Source organism: Falco punctatus (assembly GCF_963210335.1).
Source record: "Falco punctatus genome assembly, chromosome: 2".
NCBI lineage: Eukaryota > Metazoa > Chordata > Aves > Falconiformes > Falconidae > Falco > Falco punctatus.
In genome coordinates, this window is record NC_137581.1 from 15233050 (window position 1) to 15255163 (window position 22114).

The 22114-nt window shown below is 39.3% G+C and overlaps 1 protein-coding gene across 4 annotated transcripts in view; it reads right to left on the minus strand.

The window, feature by feature from the left end:
- Positions 1–506: 506 nt before the first annotated feature.
- The window catches only part of TRPC6 (transient receptor potential cation channel subfamily C member 6), a 123119-nt gene continuing 101511 nt past the window's right edge, over positions 507–22114 (minus strand). For all 4 annotated transcript variants that reach the window (XM_080376479.1, XM_080376476.1, XM_080376477.1 and 1 more), the window contains exons 10-12: positions 19936–20019; positions 17983–18058; positions 507–16473 (exon numbers count right to left, since the gene is read on the minus strand). In XM_080376479.1, coding sequence (XP_080232605.1) covers positions 16322–16473; positions 17983–18058; positions 19936–20019 — 312 coding nt within the window. In that variant the 3' untranslated portion in view covers positions 507–16321. The remainder of the gene's footprint in view (positions 16474–17982; positions 18059–19935; positions 20020–22114) is intronic.

Here is a 22114-nt window from a genome sequence, read left to right on the forward strand (position 1 = left end):
AGGCTTAGTTTCACCCTCTCTAGTCTGTGGACTATGATTAACAGCTGTGGTAGCTGGCATGGCCCATAACACTCACCCACAGACATGTGCAGGGCACAAGTCCATGCTGGCATCTGTGGCGACCTGGCTGTCTTCAAATGTATGTTTATTTTAGCTGGATTACTGCAAAACCCTAAACCTGAGCTGCACCAACAGGTTTGCAACGTAGACATGGTCTAACATGAGGTGGGAGGTCTGTGCCAGACTGGAATCAAACTCAACTGTCTTTCCTCTGTGTCTTCCTGTGCCATCACAAGCGCATCTCTGCCTTTTTTATTTTTCCTTTGCTATCTTATTAAATTCTGTGTGCTCAAAAGACATACTGAATATAGTATGTGTTTGCCAGGTGATCTGAAAGACCTTCAGAACAGCTGAACACAGCTTCAGAACAGAAGTGTCTCTCCTGCTCAGTCTATTTTCATTGCAAGTATTAGCAGATCATCTGTCTCTGGTATTTTTCTGTTTTGAAACCACTTCCATAAAACCCACTGCAGGTAGTTTAATCCCTAAATATACTTTTTACCCTGTGCTAGGAAGAGTTAACTCCTTGCATGTTTTTTCCCTAGACGCTGATAACTTTCTGGGTCACTCACAGAATTTCTTTGGACATGGCAAAGTGATGCTGCAGATGTCACTGGGAACTGATGGGGGAAAAATTCTTCAGATATTTTAAGAAATTAGAGTATTTGTGCTTCAGACCAGAAAAGCCTGCTCCCACTTGATTTTTCTGTTGCAATATGTCTAGCAGTTCTTTTAGAGTGAGCTCAAAGAGTAATCTATTCAGTACCTAAAATACAGAAGATGTGGCTGTTTTTTAAAAGTCAACGACAATTTTTCTGAAAACTTCAACCATTTCATATCCTGTGGGTCCCAGTCAGTTTTAATAACATCTCCAACTAGGATAAAAAAAGATTTATTTTGACTGGAGATTTATTTTGCTCTTGGAATTTGGCCCTTTATTTGTGATTTATAGTGATGGATTGGGGGGGAAAAGGGTTAGAATTATGGTTTTTTAGTTTTAACCTATATTAATAGCACATGATCATGGATGAAGTCTGTACAACAATGGTAGCCCAGGTTTAGGAGTGCCAGAATCCTGTGAGCCAAGTGTCTTGGTGACATTTCAGGTCTAGAAGACACATATATTTTGCCAAACCCTTTACTCACAGAAAATTGAATTCATAGTTCATTTAGTTCATATGGAAAATGGAAAATGCCTTCTTTTCCTGGGTGTGGATTAACCAGGAAGTGAAAATTCTGCTAGTTTGGCATTGATAACCACTGAGGCAAGTTATGCCCTAATATTTTGAGTTCTGTAGACATTTGATTAAATGCAAAATGTGTGTTTGTATATGCGTGTCTGAAAGCATGTTTATTTATATAGAATTGTATGTATTTTATGAATTTTCTATATATAAATATAGATGCACATGTACATAAATTATGCTGTATAGATATGTACATACAGACACTATATATAGGATACTTTACCTATTCACAATATATTGTCTATTTGTTGCATATGCAAGTTCGTAAGTATACAAACAATGTAAGAATTTCAGAAGGTTAAGAAGGAGGTTTGGAAAAAAGTGGATTTTTCCCAATAAGGAATTTTATCTTGTGTAGCTAAAATTTTATTTGTAAGAAAGTTTTTGATCTTTCCTATACAGAAGCAATAGGAAATGGCACTGGTCAAAAGCGGGGGAGGGGGGGAGCGGGAAAGGTTTTCTTCTGAAGAAAAAGAGAAAGAAATCTTCATTTTCCCATCTCAGCCTACTTCATCCATTTTCACAGGAAAAACAAACTGAGTGCTTCTAGAGCACTGGCAGGTTGTCACTCCAGTCCCTCGCTTGTCATTTTGATGCTTTCTGGTCAAACTCCAGGAGCTGTAACTAAAAGTGCAGTAAGTAGTGTTAATGAAAGTAATACTATTTTTTCATGAAAATATACTATTTTCTTGCCATCATATCCAATAAATAGGTCCAGAGCAAGGAAGTTCAGTGTGGACCCCTGGACTGCTTGGGAGCAGCCCATGGAGGGGCAACTGGGTGGATTCCCACAGGTATAGATTTCTCTGCTGGGGATCCTGTTTGGTGGTAAGGACAGACAGACCCCTTCCCAATGCATTTCTAATCCAAAAGGTGTTCTTATTAATGCTAGAAATTAGGCAGCTGTATAAGCACTAATATTAGACAGTAGAAGCTGGTAACAGCACTACACCTTGGGGTAAACTCCAAGTAAGCAGAGCTTACAATTTCCTTTAAAAATAGAAGGATACCTTTTCTGCCCTGGCAATGAAAGGCTTCTAACACCCTTTATTTTGCTCCTCACAAAGCACTAGGGCCAAACACACAGAAGTCGGATCTGTCTCTAGGTTAAGAGAGGCTGCAGCCTTGCTGTTTGTACGTGCGGGGGGTGATGTAGTGTTTTCTTACTGAGCACTGGTGTTGTGCAGAACATACAGCGATGAGACATTCATGCCTTGATCTATCCGATGTAGATTAAAGAAGTCGGTTTGCCAAAACTCAATCAGGCAAACTGGTTGGGTCATTTTTTTGGTGGAAGGACGCATCCTTTATCATGTATTTGTTCCACACAACCCTCTTCCCTTAGGACTTGGAAAGCAGCGGTGCAGACCTTTCAGACAACATTGCCTACCTGTCCTCCACAAAGATCCAGTGAAAGCGAGAACATTTCCCAGCCATAAATAGGGAAATGTACCTACTCTGTTCTTCCAAGTCCTCCTTAGATCCCATATAATTTCACAAACCTTGTCTACAGCGAAACTTCTAGGGAATTTTAACTCACAAAATTTGCCAAAAGGACACCTGTTTGGTTGAAGAATTATCACTAAAACTCTGAAAAGTCCCTATTCCTTTCTGAGCTGCAGTGTGCAAATTGCAGTATCGGCTTTAGTGAAAATTATTTATGAAAAAAAATTAGTGTTTAAATGTAATACAGCAATAAATAGCTGTGTTTTTTTCCAGGTAACTAGCAGTTTCAGCTTAGCTTCTAGCAGGCATAGAAAACTTGTGGTCAATTCACTCACTTCACGCCTCAGCCTGTCAAGGCTCAAGAGCAAGGGAAGGAAGTGGGTAGGAACAAGGCCATGTCACCTAATCACTTTTCTGCAGAATAAACCCCAGAGACTGAAGTAATTCAACCCTAATGACACTGCCAGGATCGGAGTCGTGCCAGCCCCAGAAGAAGAAACTAGATATCAGACCTATGAACGTAAGTCACAAGGACAGTGAACATTAAAATGAGATCTCATATTTATAAATAAGACAATGGGCAGTCAATTAGCAGATGTGGAATTGCATGGATGAGAAATATAAAAATACAGCCTGATGGCGCTGCATTTTTCACAATTGCAGCATGACCCAAGGAAATATATCTGGCCCAAAATCATATTGTCTGTTCAAGGTGTGCCTTGAACACAAGCTGTGGCTTTCTGTGATGCTTCAAGATGCTGGAACAGGTGGCAGGCGTGTTTCATTTTTTATGGGTAAAAGCAAGACAGCCTTCAGACAGTTCTGAAATGAGAGACATTCGGGAGCCAGTAGACAGGTCTAACACAGGAGAGCCAAAAAGCCATGCTGCTGAGGGTTATACTCTATCACTGTAAAGCCAGAGCAGCTGAGAATCAGGGGTAAGGAGCACCAGCCTCCATGTACGTGCAGAGCTGGAAGGAGCATTGGTCCTGGCACTTGTGCTTTCTCCCATCTGGGCAGCACAGATCTGCTGCCTGTGTGGAGCAGAGGCCAGGGCTGTCTCTTGTCCCTGAGCTCTTTTTGAACTCCAGGGCTGCTGGGCCAATTTCCCTGCTCTATTTTCAAATCTTATATATGTCTAAAGAGGCTATTTACCCAGGGACATCTGCAGAAACCTCTGGCTCCATCTTTTTTTTGAGTGAGGAAAATACAGCACAAGCCCTGTGCAAAGCTGCAACACTGGCTGTTGGAACTGGGAAATATTTGCATTCATGAAGAAATAATGAATGAAAATAGAGCTTATAGTAAATCAACTTCTTTTTACAAAATCTGAATAAATCTAGTAAAACTCCAGGAACAAAAGAAAGAAGGAATCAAAACCTATCTCATATTTACCTGTAACCTATTAAAGTTGATCCATGACAATTAAAATGCAAAAAATCCAACTCATTTGTCTTTATGCTGTATATCCGGAATAAATTATCCGCTTCTCTCTCTCTCAACTTTTCCTACTCTGAACAAGCTGACAGACACCCACCTCCACCCAGCTATTCCAAAATCAACATCAAATATTGATGACTAAGGGTTTATTGAACAAAATAGTACAAGATAGGAAACCAGAGAAAAAGATTTTGGAGTCATGTTTCTAGAAACAGGATGATATGAAAGTAAGTGAAGTAGAGCACAACCCATTTCATCCTTGGAGTCTTAGCCTTAGGAGTGACAGCAGATGTATTTTAAGACTTAAAATTTCCATGTTCAGGGATTTAAAACATTTCTATTGAGTTATACCTGAGGTGTAACTTCTTTTATAGAGCTTCATTTCGATGTTCCTACATAGAATTGATACAGTATCTTTCCAAAGAATTAAGACAATTTTCTAGGCATTTTTTTCAACTCTGTTGCATCAGATTAGAAAATTATTTTTTTTTGCTACATGAAAATGATACATTTTGCAGACTCCAGCCTTCCCACGTAAGAATGAGTGCATTTTTGTTTGCCTGTATTGATTTGTCTGCTTGTGGCTTTTGCTTGGCTGCTTTTTCCTTGGTTGTTTTCCTTGGCTGGGAAAACAAAATAAACAAATACTGGAAAACTGCTGTGTTTAGATGAGAGGGAAGTGATTAATCATAGATCTAGAAGCCACGCATAACAATTAATAAATTTCCCAGACTCACCAAGGGAAAAGCAAAATGTTGAAATCTGAGAAGATTTCTTACATCCCTTCAATTACTGGAACACAAACCAGAGGCTTCAGAAACGTGGCTGGTCCAGGACCCCAGATAGTTGCTTTGGATAAATACAGATAACACTTTTAATCACTGAGGCTTGTAAATGCCTATAAAGGTATCCATAATATAATCAGAGAGATATAGAATAACAGAATAATTTAGTTTGAAAGGAAGCTGAATAGATCATCTGGACCAGCCTCTTGGTCAAAGTAGATCCAACCCCTGCTGAGACGTCTCAAGGCTTCATTCAGTCCAGTTTTTAAAAATCTCCAAAGATTAACACAGCACAACTTCTGTGAGCAGCCTGTGTCAGTGTTTGAGCATGTCCAGCGGGAAAATACATTTCCTAATATCTAATGCAGATTTACCCTCTTGCACCTTACGTCCATTGCCCCTTATTCTCCTCGTGTCATTGAGGTGCGTAATTCTAAGTCTGAAACATTTTCCACAGCATTTGCTGTAGCCTTTGGGTGGTTTTTCTACAGTCATAGTTTCACTTTACAGTTTGCTTTATAGGAAATGTCGTATGGGAACACCCAAGGCACTGTGAAAATCAAATAAGAAAGTTAGGTGTATGTGTGTGTGTATGTATAATGTATACATATATATGGTGTATACACATACATATATACAAGTGTGTATGCAACGTGTGTAAATTTATATGAACATACGTCAGTATGTATAAAACAAAGCGTGTCTGTTTGTGTCGCTGTGAGCACGTCTTCCCAGCGCTGCTCGGTGCTGTGAGATGGCAGGTTTGGAAGCACTGTGCAGTCAGTCCATCACCTGCTCCTTAAGCAAAACCAGGGAGTTACTGCCCCAGCGTGGTGGGTTGTGCTCTCGCACGTGCCTTTAAAATCGCAGGTCTTGAATTCACTGAACTTTTTCTTACTTTCATCCTTAAAGCTTTGCCACATCGATACAGGTTCAGAGTTTTGGTCTAGTTTGTACTTCAGTTTGCCTGAACCTCAAATAACAGGTTTGTTTTTTAATTAGGAAGCAGCAACAGTGCCATACGTTGCTTTTTGTTTAAAAAGTCATACCCAAAACAATACACTGCAAATGAATATAAACAGTTCTACACAGACTGTTTAGAACATTTGTTAAAGGTGATGTCTGTGCTGGTGCTTTTCTCTGGTTTGGTCAGTCCATCACCTTGTGCCTGAGAGACCTCCTGGAGGCACTAGCTCTAGTCACACGGCGTTTTCCCAATTTTTTTTAATCCTAGGTAGAAAAGTGGTGCCATAGATCCGTTTCACCCAAAGCATGTGCGCTGATACGCTCTGTTGCTGCCCTTAGACAGCTGTAGTTCTTGCACCTGCATAACAGAGGAGGCCTTATTGTACCTAATTTATAGGATTTTAGGCAAATTTATCTGTCCCAAGCGAGCCATATGGAGTCGAATGATGGCACTATGGGCATTGCAACAGTGACCTCAGGCCAGATGAACATCATATCCCTATGTCAGGTCCATATACACTTTAGTTAGGATACTCTTGAATAGTCTTGAACCTACCTTGAAGATATATGCGGACTCAGCCTCCACACTTGGATTTTTCTTAACAAACACCTTCGTCTGAATAATCTAAATGGGAAGCAGGTTTTAGCTCGCATTAAGGCTTGTGTGCATGTTGGCAGACAGGTTACATGCACACTCCCAGGAAAATAGAAATTATTGTAGGAATAGAGAGAGAGCCACCACACCATCAGGGGCTGATGTGTTTTATTTACACCGATGCCCAGCCAGGACATCCATTACATTCACCTGCTGCTACAGCCTGAAGGTGCAGGTAAAATATGAACTGGGCTATAAGGTTTGAATTTTATAGGGTTGAAACCTGCTGAAGGGGATGTATCTGTAGTACAGTTACTTATGGCCACTTGTAGCACTAAGGATAACTTATCCCAGCAGTAACTGGGCTTTTAAGGGCCTGTTTGTAATACTCAAATCCTTTTACACCTTAAACAGCAAGAAATAATAATGAGGAAAGGGGTTCTGGTTTCTAGAACTGAGTTTGCTCAGACAACTGTTTTTTTATTTTTGTTTTTCCCCTCCTTTTGTAATAGTTAGACTTCTGGAAAGCTGATGCACGTAATGCGATTAGTCATGACCTTGATAAATGTAATACACAAAGGTAACTAGGTTATATTTATAACCGTTACTGAATCAATACATCTATTTCCTAACTACTTGTTAATTCAAACCTCCGGCCATGGTATAATGAGCTTATGTAGGCAGGGCCAAGGCACTGCTGTAGGAAATTCTTGTTTTCAAGCTTCTTGTTATTTAGGAAAAAAGTAGATGAAGGAACATGGAAATAGAGGTGGGAAATAAAATTGTTAATATATTTTATTTACTGGAAAGAGAATGATACTTCATGTATTTGCACACCCTGTTAAGACATTTACAGGGATGAACTGAGCAGAAGATCGGATTTAGTGGGACTCATGTAGACAGTGTTAGCATAACAAGAGGGAACGTAATTCTCATAAACTGGAGAAAATGTGATATGCTTCTAGGCTACGTCAAACACTCCTTTGATCCAGACAATAATTGTATTTATTTTGGATAGCACTACAAAAAAGTATTGTTGCAACTCAGCAAAGTTGATGATGAGTGTCAATGGTTTCTTTGCCTGTTGTCCTGGATACCCACTACCATATGGTTTTTGGTAAAGACGGAATTATGCATCTAACTCTCCTGAGACATCTGGTGGACCATACACCTCAGAAGTTGTTAGAAGCTGTCTTCCAGACAGTCACTACTATACCAGTTATATTGGAACTATCCTTAGGTTTTGCTTTGCAATTTTTGGTACTAGAAATTTATAATTGTTACTGAACTTTCTCATTAGAGATACCAGAATGGTTCTTGCTGGGCTCTGGGAGCGTACCCACAGCCCTGTGGGGAGGAACTTCATTGTAACTCAAACCCCACCACAACTCTTCCCTCCAGTTTCCTCTTACCCACCAAGTCACCTGAACTGAGAACCACCTGAGATTGCATTTGAAGACTAGTTTCTCCAGGTTGTTTTCACCTTTGCTATTAAACTGAATTTACTTTGGACAAACAACTACAGGTTTGTGTTGCACAGAACAACATGTGTGTAGATAATTTTCAGTCAAATTATAAAGTCAATTTAAATTGTCTGGGTAAACAGGGAGGCATATTCACTCTGTATAATGCCACTGAGGTCACTGGGATGGATTAATTTTACTCAGCCTCTGCAAAGTTTAGGAGCAGCAGCTCTGCTACAACGTGCCCTGCGAATCCAAACATAATTTACTTGCCAGAAAGTCCAGGCTGTCTTTGCTATAGCCTGTTAAATAAGATGGGTATCTACCACCATCTGCCGTCTTCTGGCATGCATCCTGTGGTCTGTGGGTACACAAAGGGCTTTACCTGCCACTGCACAAACCGATGATATTTATTGTGCATGGAAGCAGCTTAGGATGACAAACTGTTGGCGAGCAGCTGCTGACTACACTATGACAACACTGTAAAATGTATAGACATTGAAAATGATGGCTTGAAATACATTTATTTCAATCAGAGCAGAATTCCTGCCCAAACCAAGTATGTAAACCAATAAACCTAAAAATAAATGGGTAAGCTTAATAATTTACTTTCCAAAAGAAGTGTTAGAATAACTGAAGGGGTGAGTTTAACAGAAACAGTTTACTGAAAAGGCATGTAGTGACCAAGACTGCTTCAAAATTCTTCAAGTCTTTTGTTTAAGTAAGGGAAGATCTGGAATTATTTGATCCAGAGCTACGGCAGTACTCTGACTGCAGTCCTGGGGCTTGGGTACAGTCCTCTGTACAAAATAAATCCAAATACATTCATGTATTTGAAGTAATTTCAAGCAAGCCTGAAAACAGGAGCATCTATTAAAAAGAATACTTATTATTTTAAATTACGTGTAACTGTACTCTCTCCTATTGAGCTCCTGAGAAAACTCACAAGGACCATGACATGCATACCCTATTAGATACTGCTGGGGCAGGGAGGTGGGGATATCTCACTGTGATCATCAACACCCTTCCTATCCCCTACACCATCTCTGTCATATTAAGTTTTGGCTGGTGACTAGAAAATTTACCTGCATGAAATAAAAACATCTCGGTGCTTGTTTAATGCAACAATTGAATAATTTGAGGTTGAATGATCAGCTACTAGATTAATTGGAACTGTTGGATTTTCTAGTGTAAAGCCAAGCATAATAGGGATTAATCTGTAACAGACACAAATAAATTACCTAAAATCCCACTCTTCCTAAAGTGGATTGTTTGAAGCTGTGAAAGTATCTGCACAGAAAAGCACTCAGCATATTTTTATGTCAACTGGCAGAAGTTCTTGTTAGCTCACTTCTTCCACCCAGACCTCACTGGTGAACCAATAAAGGATTCATATTTTCTTCAAGATCTTGAACGACAAATAGACTGGGCCAAGGCTGTGCCTCCACTTTAAGCCAAGATTTAGCCCTGAAGCACCAATCAGGCAATACATGTCTGCGCTGGATGAAGGCCCTGAAGCAGAAAGTGCTGGCGACCTGTGCTGGTTTTCACACAGACATCCACAGATAGGGTTTTGTGGCAGTGGGTGGGACTTACCTGAGCAGTGGAGAGAAAGAGATGTTTTGAAAGCATGTTTTCATGGAATCTAAAAACGTACCCTAGAATTTTCCATGGATTTTCAGAGACTAGAAGAGGAGCCTAGATGGCTTGCTGAGTTATCGGTGTTGTGGACACCTAAACCAGAAGAGACAGAATCACCAGACATGTGGAACATTCATGGGTGGTTACAGGCAAACTTCAGACAGTAAAAGAACCATAGGCTCTTTGGGAGTGATTTTGACTTTATTTCCTCCCAGTCTGATACTGAGAAATCTTCCTTGGTCGAGCCAGGGCTGGGTTTTAACACTCTTGATGGTACAGTCAACAGCCTGCTGTAGTCAGAGAGAAGTCTCTGCTGAAGGGATGTGGCTGTATCAGGCAGTTTAGTTTCCTCAAAGTGCAAAGCAAAGTGTAAGGTCTGCTTCAGAGGGAAGAAACTCACAGCATTCTTAAATGATGCTGACAAATTTGAGCACAAGGTCATTTCTAGGAGGAACATTTTCTTTTGAAAAACACAACTACCATCTCAGGATACATGCTCTAGCACAGCCACCCAATGTAGTCTTAAATCTTTTACTACCAACACGATTTGATAGCAACATGGTATTGTACTTTATTTTCTGCTCACCAGAAAGACTTGCTCATGATATATGGTTTTTTAAACAATTTACTGTGTCAGTGATTTTTGTTCATTCAGAAGTGATATACGTTGTGAACCAGCTGCAGCACCTCAGTTTGGTAAACTGAAGAGATGGGGACTGAGTAATTGGGCTACAGACAGGACAGGCTCAGTAAGTGTCCTAACTGGAATTTTTAGAACTGCAGTTCTCAAGAACAATCCCATAGCAACACCTTTTGCTGTGAAGACATTAAACTCATGAAATCCTATGGTTTTTCTCTATTGAAGTGGATTACACCATTGGAGTTCCAGTATAGTTTTGGTTTTGTTTTTTTCTGGAAGCAAGGAAATACTCCCTTCAAGAAAGTTTTCTTTTCTATAAATTCCTCAGACTACTTACTCAAACATGTTAATATCAGTTAGTATCATCCTTCCCTGGCATAAAGGAAGAAGCTGAGGAACAGAGAGTTAACTAGCTTTACAAAGCCTGTGGAAAAATAAACTTGTTTGTGGAAATCCATTCACTAGCTGAGACTGAGTAGGTTTAGCCTACAATCAAAAGTTTTTTGGACTGTTTGTCATATTTCCTATGCTTGTTTTGACAGACTGTGCAAACCTAGCAGAATATACTCCCTGTTGTTTATAAAGCACAATGAAATATCAAAGTGATATAAAAGTATCTATACATAAAAGTGCATAAAAATGCTGTTATTAATATTGATAATGTTTCACCTGTTGAACTGTACTTTGCATACTATACAGTATGATCTTTTTCAGTTACTTTGATTGGAGGTCTCAATTAAAGGAGCAAAGAGTAAATGTCAAGGAGTTGAATCACAGAATATTGAAAAGGTTAGAAGAAAACCAGATGCTACTAAAATAGTTGCTTGGACGCAGAAAGCACTGGAAGATCATATCTTGTGATCCCTACTGCACTGTCACATTAAGGGTGGTAACAAGAACAGAAAGAGGAATAGGAGACTTGGGTTTTGCAACAATGGAAACAAGGGAACAAATGAAATATTTTGAGCTACCTAAGGTCATATACACCAGGGAGGAGCAGTGTATTGTATGGGATTCCCTGGCTGCCTAAGTGCATGGAGTTTAAGGTACACTCCTCTAGGCTCACCCAACTTCTCTTTGATATGAGCTCCTGAAGTACAAGTATTTTTCCAAACACAAACTTTTTAATTTATGAGTTCTATTTTCCACAGGCCAAATTAAAATTTAAGCAGGAACATAAGTGCTTAGAAATATTACTCACACCAGGCCTTTTCTAACAAATTAAAAAAAGTGTTAAATATTTACATGAAAAATGAGCAATTTGCAACACAAGGACGATTTCTACTGTTCTGCAAATGAGTACAGTTGAACATTATGTGGTCTATAATGTATTAATTATAATGTTCAGCTACAAATTTCAAGCTTGAGGGAAATCTCTTAGGAGGCAAATGCAAGATCTCGTTGGACTAAACTGCATTCTGGGACACTGCAATCATGAGAACATGTTCTTAGTAAATTACATGATACAGCTGCTATAGCTGAAGTACTGCCAAGATCAAACAGTATATTGTACAATTAAAGACATAATATTGAAAATATATGCTCAACACAATGTGCTAAAACATGGGATATGAAGCTCTCTTTATCATATAGCTCCTGGCAAGAATTTAGTTGCCATGTGTACAGTAAGTTATGGTTTTTGTCATGTCTGGGGTAGATGCAGTTAGTATTTTCATTTATGCCTACCCACAGTTACACTACTGAAGAAGGAAAAGACGCTTTGCTGCAAAGTAAAGAATCATCAGACTCACCCATCATCCCTGGGGGATGGGCTGGATTCTTTTGGAGGGAGGCTAGATCCTGCCCCTCTCAATGACTGACCTCAACTGTTCATGCACTTCCAAGCAAATGAGCGTTTGTGATGGCTCAGGGCTCTGCAGTGTACTGCAGTGCTCATTTCTGCCAAGCTGGGACTTCTCCCACGTTATTACAAACATTGCTAACAGCTACAATGGCTTCTTTACAGTAATTGGAGAGAAATGGTCACTTCCACTACAGGACTCACCTGGGATACTTTTCTACTTTAAGATGAAAAAAAATCATGCCTTTGACCTTTTCTATCTGTGAATATAAAGAAAGCCTAGGTGAGCTCAGATGCAGATGTCTTCACAGGTGGCACCTAAGATCGGAGGAGCTTGTGGATCCCCCTTCTAAAACCAGTAGGATTCATTGGCCTGGCCCGATAGTGCTTTCAAATAGGGTGAAATAGAGCCGATTTTAACCTGGAATGTCTGCATCTATACGCGAAACCCTGTAGCTCCTACTCAGGACCTGTTACTTTAAATCTTGAGTACCTTAAACTTGCACTGCACTTTCTAGTATCTGCTGTCCTCCATGATGTATAAGGCTTTTCCCCAATAGTTGGGCATGATTCAGTTTCATCCAGAATACTGGAGAAACCCTTGAGCAAAGCTTTGTTGATTTTGGGGGTTTTCTTACTGCATTTTCTTCTATTCAGAATTTCTTCAAGCTCTCATATCTTTTAGTGAAATATTCTTGTATGAACAGAAATAAGAATGAATGTCTAAGAGATGACAGCTTCTACTCATCATGTCTCATTATTCAAGCCTAAGAAACATTCAGGGAAAAAATTATAAAGTCAATACTTCATAGTAGATCTGATTTAGATGTGGAAGCTGCTGCTGTGGAAACTGAATTGCTGAGCTCAAAAAATTAACAAGATTTAAAGAAACAAGTAAGTAGGTAGCAAAATTATCTTGTTATCCTAACGATTCACAAAAAATCTGGAAACACTTCCTCCTCAAAGTTATTTCAGTCTTGTCTTACTAGAAACCAGGAGAACTATGTAGGATGCAAATTATCTGTTACCTACTACAGGTGATCCAAAACATCTAGCATCAGTCACAGTTAGTCAGAGCAGACAAAATACATGACCTTGAGCCTAATCAAGTATGAGAAGAATTTTACTCCTTCCATGAAACTTTTTTTGTTCTAGTATTGCTAGCAAATTAGAGTATTTTGCCTTATTTGTCTTGGTGCTGACTTCCAAGGAAAAGCAGCCAAAGGTTCATAGTGAAGGACCAATGTGTTCATACAATGCATCACAACAGTATTTTGAGTCTGGTATATTTAATTTTTTTATCAGAATAATATATTTGGTATTGTGCTCATTTTAAATACTACATTGCTTATCACACTACATTTGGCAATAGACCTCTTCAAATATATTTAACAAATTGTTCCATAAGTAATAACTACATATAAAATATCTTCATTGAATTAAAAAAATCCATATGTATTTTCTTCATGAAATACAATATATACATTATGATCTTTTAGTATTAAGGTAAGTCAAAATTTGGGCTTAAACAAATTCACAGTGTACATTTTACCTCTGTAATAAAAAACTTGACTTTAAAAGTGCCTGGATCTTAAACTGTGTTTATGTATTTCCTTACATTGGCTTTACGGAGATCGAAGGTTTTACCATCATCTAGCACTAGACTGCAGATGCAACTTGTACATTGCAATGACCAAAAATAAAGACATCAGATTACTGAAAGTGAACTTTGACTGTCCTTGTTACCTCAGGTTCTGACCAACAAATTTTCTGAAGAGCTTGTCAAAGGTGGAAGACCTGCTTCGAGTAGTATGGCCTCGAACAGGGTCATTCAGTGGAGCTGCACTAAGTGCTCACTGCTTCAGAAAACCAGGCCAAAAATACTCAAGCAGGAACCCAAAATCAGTGTCCCACCCTGGCCCAGGGATATAGGCAGGAATGTCCAGAAGACGAAAGGCAGTGAAGGCAGTGGCATGCTGCCTTCCAGCCTGAGACAGCCCCGGCTTGCCTTCGGTTTCCACGCAACAGCTGACACAGAAGCCAGAGCGTTTCTGCCAAAGACCAGTAGGTCAGGTCATCTTAGAGTCTGCAGTAGCCCCTGCTGATTACCGCAGGAAATACTGCAGGTTATGAGGTAATGCTTTTTCATCATCACAGGCCAGTTTTGAAACTGGCTATTCCATACCTCATCGTTTTTCAGGCCAGCACACTGGACGTTTAATACAAACTGCTCCACTGCCTTTGGAAACCTCACTTTCCTTCTCCTTCAGAGGAAGGAGCCTTAAAATTTCTAAACCTCAAGTTCGTTTCACCTGAGGCCCACAGGACACAGATCGTCCCACACGATCCATTTGTGGCTAAACTCATGGGCCAAGCAGAAGGCTAAGCAGGTCCCCCAGACCATGACAAACACCCCAAAGGGCAGGCTGACCTCCACAGCAACTTCCGTGCCTCTCCAGGCAGGACACAGCCCCTCACCTCCACCTGTCCTCATGTGATTTCAAAACCTGGTTTGATACACTCTTTTTTTCCCTGAAAAGACATAGTGACTTCACTAACAATTTTTTAAAAGGGGACTATCAGTAAATTTGGCTAGAAACTAACCCAAACCCATTAAAAAAGAACTTCCAGCCTGAAAGGGAGAGGCATAAACATTCTGATACATTCCACAATAAATAAATTTCACAAAGCCAATTTAATAGCGATTACTGACAAGCCATTTTCAGCCTTTTTTCTGTATGAAAGGCTTTACAGGTGTTATACATCTTGATGTTCCCGTTACAATTTTTCATAGCCCTTTCACTAATTTCAACCAAGCTTAAAGAGGAGCAGAGATCCCCAATGTAATATATGCTTCTAACAGTCCCAGAATTGGTGATTGTCAGAAGAGAGAAACTCAAATTACTGTATTAACTGAGGGAACAATTAGATGGAATTTAGCCTGTATCTATCTGGAGAGACAGAAACCAGCTGGCTGTCCTGCATGGACATACTAGCTGGCCAGCCACACAACTATCAGCCAGATGTGGCATGGGCTACCTCTTGTCCAGTTTAACAGAAGGAGACGTAGAAGTATTGCAGTGGGCAGGGTGGAAGCGTTACAGGCTTCTGTTGATGACATGGAGTGAAGATCCTTCATTGAAGGAGTCCTAGGGAATACAGCACAAGAGCTGAGCTTTCTCCAGTGGAAAAAAGGACAAGGGATGCGAATCCATAGAATATGAGATTTCATGAATTTTTGGAACAACATGGATTTGTTTGCAAAGGATAGATCTGAACAAAATTCAATCATTTAAACAAGTTTAAACACAGGGAAAATGGTGCCTGATGCATGATGTTCCCAGAATCCAGAGAGAGGGTTTGCACCTAACATTTTAGTATCTTCCATTTTAAATAAACATGTTACCAGCTCTACATTCAAACATTCACCCCACACTTTAGGAGTGTTGGTTCAAGACATAAAAGCTGTAAAACTTGGGAGTTCTCAAAGCAATTAGAACTTCAAGGTTTAATTATTTTGGATTAAAGAAGGGTTTTTTTTCAGGCCTCAGCAATAGCTTTTCAATAAACTTGGTGAAAAATACTTCTTTCTTAATGTACCAACTCCCCTTGGAACTTAAGTATCTTTCAGGATAGTCCAGTGATAACAAGGATAAGTAGGGAAAAGTATAACACAGTGCTGTGAGTATTCTGGTATTTACCTCTTCAAGGAAATATTCAAATAAATCACTTTAATATCATGCACATTTTTTTACAAAGGCAGTTAGAGGCTTTTTTTGCTAGTTCAGAATGCTTGAAAAATTCAGTAAGTTTTGATACAAATATGTAACAGCCTGAAATTCCTCTCTTTTGCTTCACTAAAATGTACCTAAGAATGTCTACAAAAGGAAATTTGCAAAAATAACCAGTTAATGTAGGAAAAGTTTAGATTTATGCATTTAACCTTTCATGACTGGGCTTACCAAGGTTCCACTGGAATGCTAGAAGAGGTAAATTGAATATTAAAATTACCTCAAATTCAATCTTCTTCAGCAGGTAAAGAACAAATACCTTTACTTGAGTGGTATCTCCTCCCTACTGTAAACCTAGAGGATTTGCAACTGTGGTTTTTCAGTAAAGAATTGGAATGATTTAATTTCCAAATCTGTTCTAGAAATATGAGCTAGATTTGAGAAAAACAGAAATATGGCTTTAAGTGAATTGTTAACGTTCCGTTGCATTTCTTAAAACATTTAGGTTATCTCTTGCTTTCTTCTTCCTTAGAGTCAATTGACAGTTTTTCACCAAGTTTCCTTATAAGTTCTGCCAGATCTTCAGAATTTTGAGATTTTTCCTCAAGGAGTTCATACCGGAGACTTGAGATGTCCTGTTTAATTTCCTTCAGTTCACCTGTAATGGATATTAGAAGATCACACTATTAAGAAACAAAGGAAAACCAGCATATCCAAGTATCTCACAGTTATCAGTTATCATCCAGTTTTCTCTGGATGTCTTCACTGAAACAGAAAACTTGGATGTTCTGCTGCCTGCTGGTGAATGGTGGCTTAGGGATAGGAAATGAAAATGCAGTTCAGGAACCAAACAAATCTGAAGACAAAAGTGTGAGAGATCACATCACTTCACAAAACTCAAATGATCCATTAGACGGAAGCTGCTCAAGAGAGGTCATGTAACTGTAGAATCATTTAAGTTGGAAAAGACCCTTAAAATCATCAAGTCCAACCATAAACCTAACACTGCCAAGTCCACCACTAAACCATTTCCCTAAGCACCATGTCTACACGTCTTTTAAATACCTCCAGGGAGGGTGACTCAACCACCTCCCCAACCACCCTCTTCCAATGGTTCAACAGCCTTTCAGTGAAGAATGTTTTCCTCATATCCAATCTAAACCTCCCCTGGTGCAACTTGAAGCAGTTTCCTCTTGTCCTATCACTTGTTACTTGGGAGAAGAGACCAACACCCACCTGCCTACAGCCTTCTTTCAGGCAGCTGTAGGGAGCAATAAGGTCTCCCCTCAGCCTCCTTTTCTCCAGGCTAAACAAACCCAGTTCCCTCAGCTGCTCCCCATCAGACTTGTGCTCCAGACCCTTCCCCAGCCCCGTTGCCCTTCCCTAGACACGCTCCAGCACCTCAATGTCTTTCTTGCAGTGAGGGGCTCAAACTGAACCCAGTATTTCAAGTGCGGCCTCACCAGTGCCCAGTACAGGGGGACAATCCCTGCCCTTGTCCTGCTGGCCACACTGTTTCTGATACCAGCCAGGATGCTGTTGGCCTTCTTGGCCACCTGGGCACACGGCTGGCTCACGCTCAGCTGGCTGTTGAACAATACACCCAGGTCCTTTTGTGCAGATCATGCAGATCAGGGGTGCCTGAGTCCTCCTGGCCTCTCACTGTTCAAAAGAGAGTGGTCCTTTCCTGCTGCGTTGCATCTTTCCGACACCAGAGAGGTGCAAACAGATGAGAACATTTCTGGAAGTGCATTCACTAGCTGTTTACAGCTAATAAATCACACCCAAAAATATCTGAAGCATGCGTACCCCCATGCATGAACCCCCAATAAGAACACAAGGGAGAATTCATACAGGGGTGCCCCAAATCAGCTGCTGCATTAAATACAGCCTCACCATGGGAAATGCATGGGCATTACTAGAAGCAGAAACACTTTTCACAAGAAGTTAGCAGATCAGTGAGAGTTTCTGATGGGAGAACAGACACAGAAAGCCACATGTCTTCTTTAACTTCAATTTCATGTTAATTTTACATCTTGCACTTGTAAACATGTCAAGTGGATTAAGTATTTTGGAAACATTTCTTTCAAGTGGCACATGTAACCACTTTAATTAGCTTGTTTTGATTCTCTGGTTAGATATACATACAATGCATCAGCATACTCACCTTCATTGACTTCATCGCTTTCCTTATCTATCTGAGCTTTCAGTACATATCTTTTAATGAGACGTTTCATTATTTTCTGCAGAGAAGAAAGAAAGAAAAAGAAAGTTTTCTAAGTTGGACTTTCTAGTATTGCTATGGCATTTCAAAATATAAACTTTGTTAACTTCTGTTGCATTCAGACATTTCAGTGTAGGACTTGCCAGGTTAAAAGAATATAATGTCAAAATCTCTCCTTACATCTACAGTAGATATTTAAACTCATGACTCTGCACGTATATGAACATGAAAGTTTACAAACTAAACACGTCTTACAAATGTTATCATTCATGAAGCTTAATCTACTACTGGAGTCTGTGAGAATGAATAATACAGATGCAGCTTTGATGTCCACGTAGGTGAAACCCTCTAGCCTTTATTGCTACCAGAATATGATTATGACTCTTGATTAGCAGTGCTAATTGCTAAACTCTTTTGACATCAGTTTATTTTAATCTATTTTTATATTATATTTGCTAAGTTTTCTTATTCCTATTGTGAGGCCTAGAGAAAATGGGACCCACAATTCTAAGAGTCATTTAAACATGTCAGCTGGGACTCATCTAAGCAAATACAGATATTTTTTAATGTAAATATATGTATCTGTGGTAGTCACCTTTAATTCCCTTTGTGGATAGAAAAAGCAAACCCGAGAGCACAGTTCATGTCAGACAGCTAAATTTGATGAAATAAATTGCACTATTAGAATGACTGCCCTCTCTGCTAACAAAAAGGGGAACCTAGGCCAGCAAATTTAGATGTAAATTTCACCTTTCCAGGAAAAATTTATTCCACCCCTGATTCTCTCATTAGTTCAAATTACTTGAGTAAGAAGAAGGTATCTAATTTCCTTTGAGGACCTATCTTCTATGTTTGGGTTTCATATTTTCATATGGTGTAAACCACGACAACACTCTTTGGGTTTCATTATAAGATATAAAATATACATAGGTTTATGTATCTGCTTTTGTCTTCACAGTAACAGACCTGACTGGAGGTGACTGTGAGGTGAATCATCCCAGATTAGTGGTTCCAGAGCATCACTACAGTCGTGCTTGCAAGGTCAGCAGCTGTACTGTTTATTGTAATAATCTGAGAATGTTTCAAATACAAAGCCACACATCCTCATGTTTATTGGATAAATGTGTAGCCTTAGTATCTATCACTGCATCATAATGAGATAGGCTGTGTAAAAGTCAGGGAATTTTTGGAACAGGCTTACGCAGACACTGCAGAACTAGCCTGCACAAGGGGAAAAAATTTTTTCTGTTTTATAGTTAAAACAAGTATACCTGTTTTCTATACCCTTATGCATTCAGATAGTCTTGTTCTATTGCCCAGGCAGCTCTTGCTTCCTTTCTACCTGCTTTGTGGTATTACAGGAAGAAAAGGAGCAACCTCTGGACCAGAACAGTTCAGCTTTATGTGGACTGTGCTGGGTCTCTTTTCAAGTAACTGCACAAAGGCTCACTGCAGTTGTTTAAGAGACTAAGAATAAACAGACTATTGATCGCATAAAGGCTGAGAGATATTTGCAGTGCTTGAGGTATTCGTATGTAGATGTGTGACACAATAAGCTGAGCTGGTTCAGCAGATGGAACAGGAAGATTCTGGTTTTCTTAATTCGCGCTGTGCAGTTGAGAACTCAATCTGTCTCTAAAATTAAAAACATTTTTCAAGCACTTTAAAATATTGCACTATAAGAATACCATTTAAGAAACAAAGAGGAGATACAAACATCCTCAGGTTGTACGGCAAATACCTAAATCAGTGCATTTATTTCTGATATATACAAGGTCTGTGGATTTATTCTTGATTCATGTTGTTTAACATAAATTCAAAACTGTCCTCATGCTGTCAGTCTGCCAGTTCCATTACTTCTTGATTTTGTTTAAAAATAAACTCTTTTTTTTTTACCTGGTACTGCCTTGGAGGATTGTTTAAACTGTTTAAGTGGATTTCATCTGAGCTTCTTATACTTGATTGCTTCCTTTGACCAAGCTGAAATGGAAACATTATTTATAGTACAAAATAGAAGCACAATATGGTAAAATTACCTCATGCATCTATCATATGACAGAACATTAACTGTTAAGCTCAATTTGGGGAGTATTAAATGACTGTGGTAAAGTCCTCATACCTGTGCAGAATGTCATCACCAGAGTCGAAACAAACCCTTTCAGACTGTGATGCAGGAAAGTGAGAAATGGGAGGTTTTCTATCTTTACTCTGCCTGCCACCTACTCCCAACATGCGCAAGGGACCAGAGCTGAGCAGCCACCTTCCCCTGAGCTTTCTCTTGTCCCTCAGGTCGCAGGAAGGGGATCCACATCAGGAGGAAGGCAGCACTGGTTCAGCACAGCTTTGTAGGCAATGGATGAGAGAGAGTCAAGGCAAGGTGTGGGAGAAGCCAAGGAAGGTGACACAGCAGAATTATCCCTTTCCTTTCTTTCATAGCACTTCCCCATAACCAGTGTGACCTCCACTACCACAAAATACACGGGGAGTTTGCTTCTCCCCTCTACTTACGCTAACGGCTGAATGTAAGTGGTTATGCAGTTCATGCCAGGGACCACAAAATTATCAGCTGACATTTTTGAGTCCCATTTTCTTTCCTACATGCGCTGAAAGGGTATAATTCCCCGATGAAACACGGAGGATGCATTTTGCATGCTTAATTACTGATTTACACCTTTGAGAAGGACTGGAGCTTTACAGCACAGTGAACTGAGACTCAGGCTGAATGACTAGGCTGCAGTAAGAGTGAATAGCAACTGTCAAAATGAAGCAAATGATACTACTTTAGATTGATAATGGGGCCAGTTCAATGAGTAGTAGTGCAAGAAATTAATAAAAAAAAAGTTAAATATAAATCATGATTGACCTGGATGAGGAGTAAGTGGGACCATTACAAAAAAGTCAGTTCTCTTTAATTATACATGGTCCAATAAAATTTGTACTGTTTTAAAGCACAAGGCTATCGCTGGAGTGTCTCAGATCCTGTGGCATCATGCTGTACTTCCAGTGAGGTTCTCCACATTGGTTATCTCTGTGTCTTAATGCACCAAGCACCTATAGATAAGCAAAATGGGGTACTCTGAAGCCTGGTATAATATGTGGGATACGCTGGGATATAGTTTGGTAGGGAGGAAAGCACGGAAGGGTTAGATGCTTATGCAGCTGTACAGGAACATCACACATCAAGGGAGCCCACAAAACAATGCCTGATATTAATGAAGGCTAAAGCTTTCACGTAGCCATTTCTCCTGCAACTGAAAGCACTAAAACTTCTTGAGGTATAGTGGGAACTTCCCATAGTTGAACTTTTGATAATAAATGGAAGTAGGAATATGAAATATGTGATAAATATACACCAGATGCCAAGTAGAAAATGATAAAAACAACTCAGCAGAGAGCTTTAGGGGCTTTATTCTAACACAAAGGCTAAAATAAAAAAAATGGGAATTATATAGGTATAAAAAAGCTGAATGAGGCATCAGATTCAGTAGTTTAACCAACAATGAGGACATCAATTAAAATTCTCAATTCTCCTAGCTGCTGCACAGCTTGGTCCTTAAAAGTCTTCTAGTTTTCTAGAATTTCAAATAACTTTATATTCACTTAAACACTAAAGCAAGTAAGTCTTCATGAATCTGCAAACAGGGAATAATTTAAATATTTTTAGATTTCATTTAGCATTTCATAGAATCATAGAATGGTTTGTGTTGGAAGGTACATTTAAAGACCATGTAGTCCAACTGCCCTGCCATGGACAGGGACAGCTTTCTCTAGATCAAGTTTGTACTTTGATATCTTTTTCCTGAAGAAAACACTACACTTACTGGTAAAATATATTAATTTGCAATTAATATAAAGTTTACACTGAATCTGGAATTTGTTTTTGTTTCTTAGAAAGATTTACAATATCTATATATATATATTTCTTAAAACATTAAAATATATTCAGATGATGTTTATTTGACTAAGTGAAAATAATGATAGAAGACATGCAGTAATATAAAAATAGATAAATACATAATTTATATTTATCTCTAACATATTAACCTGAATCTGAATGGAAATTGAATTTAAGATG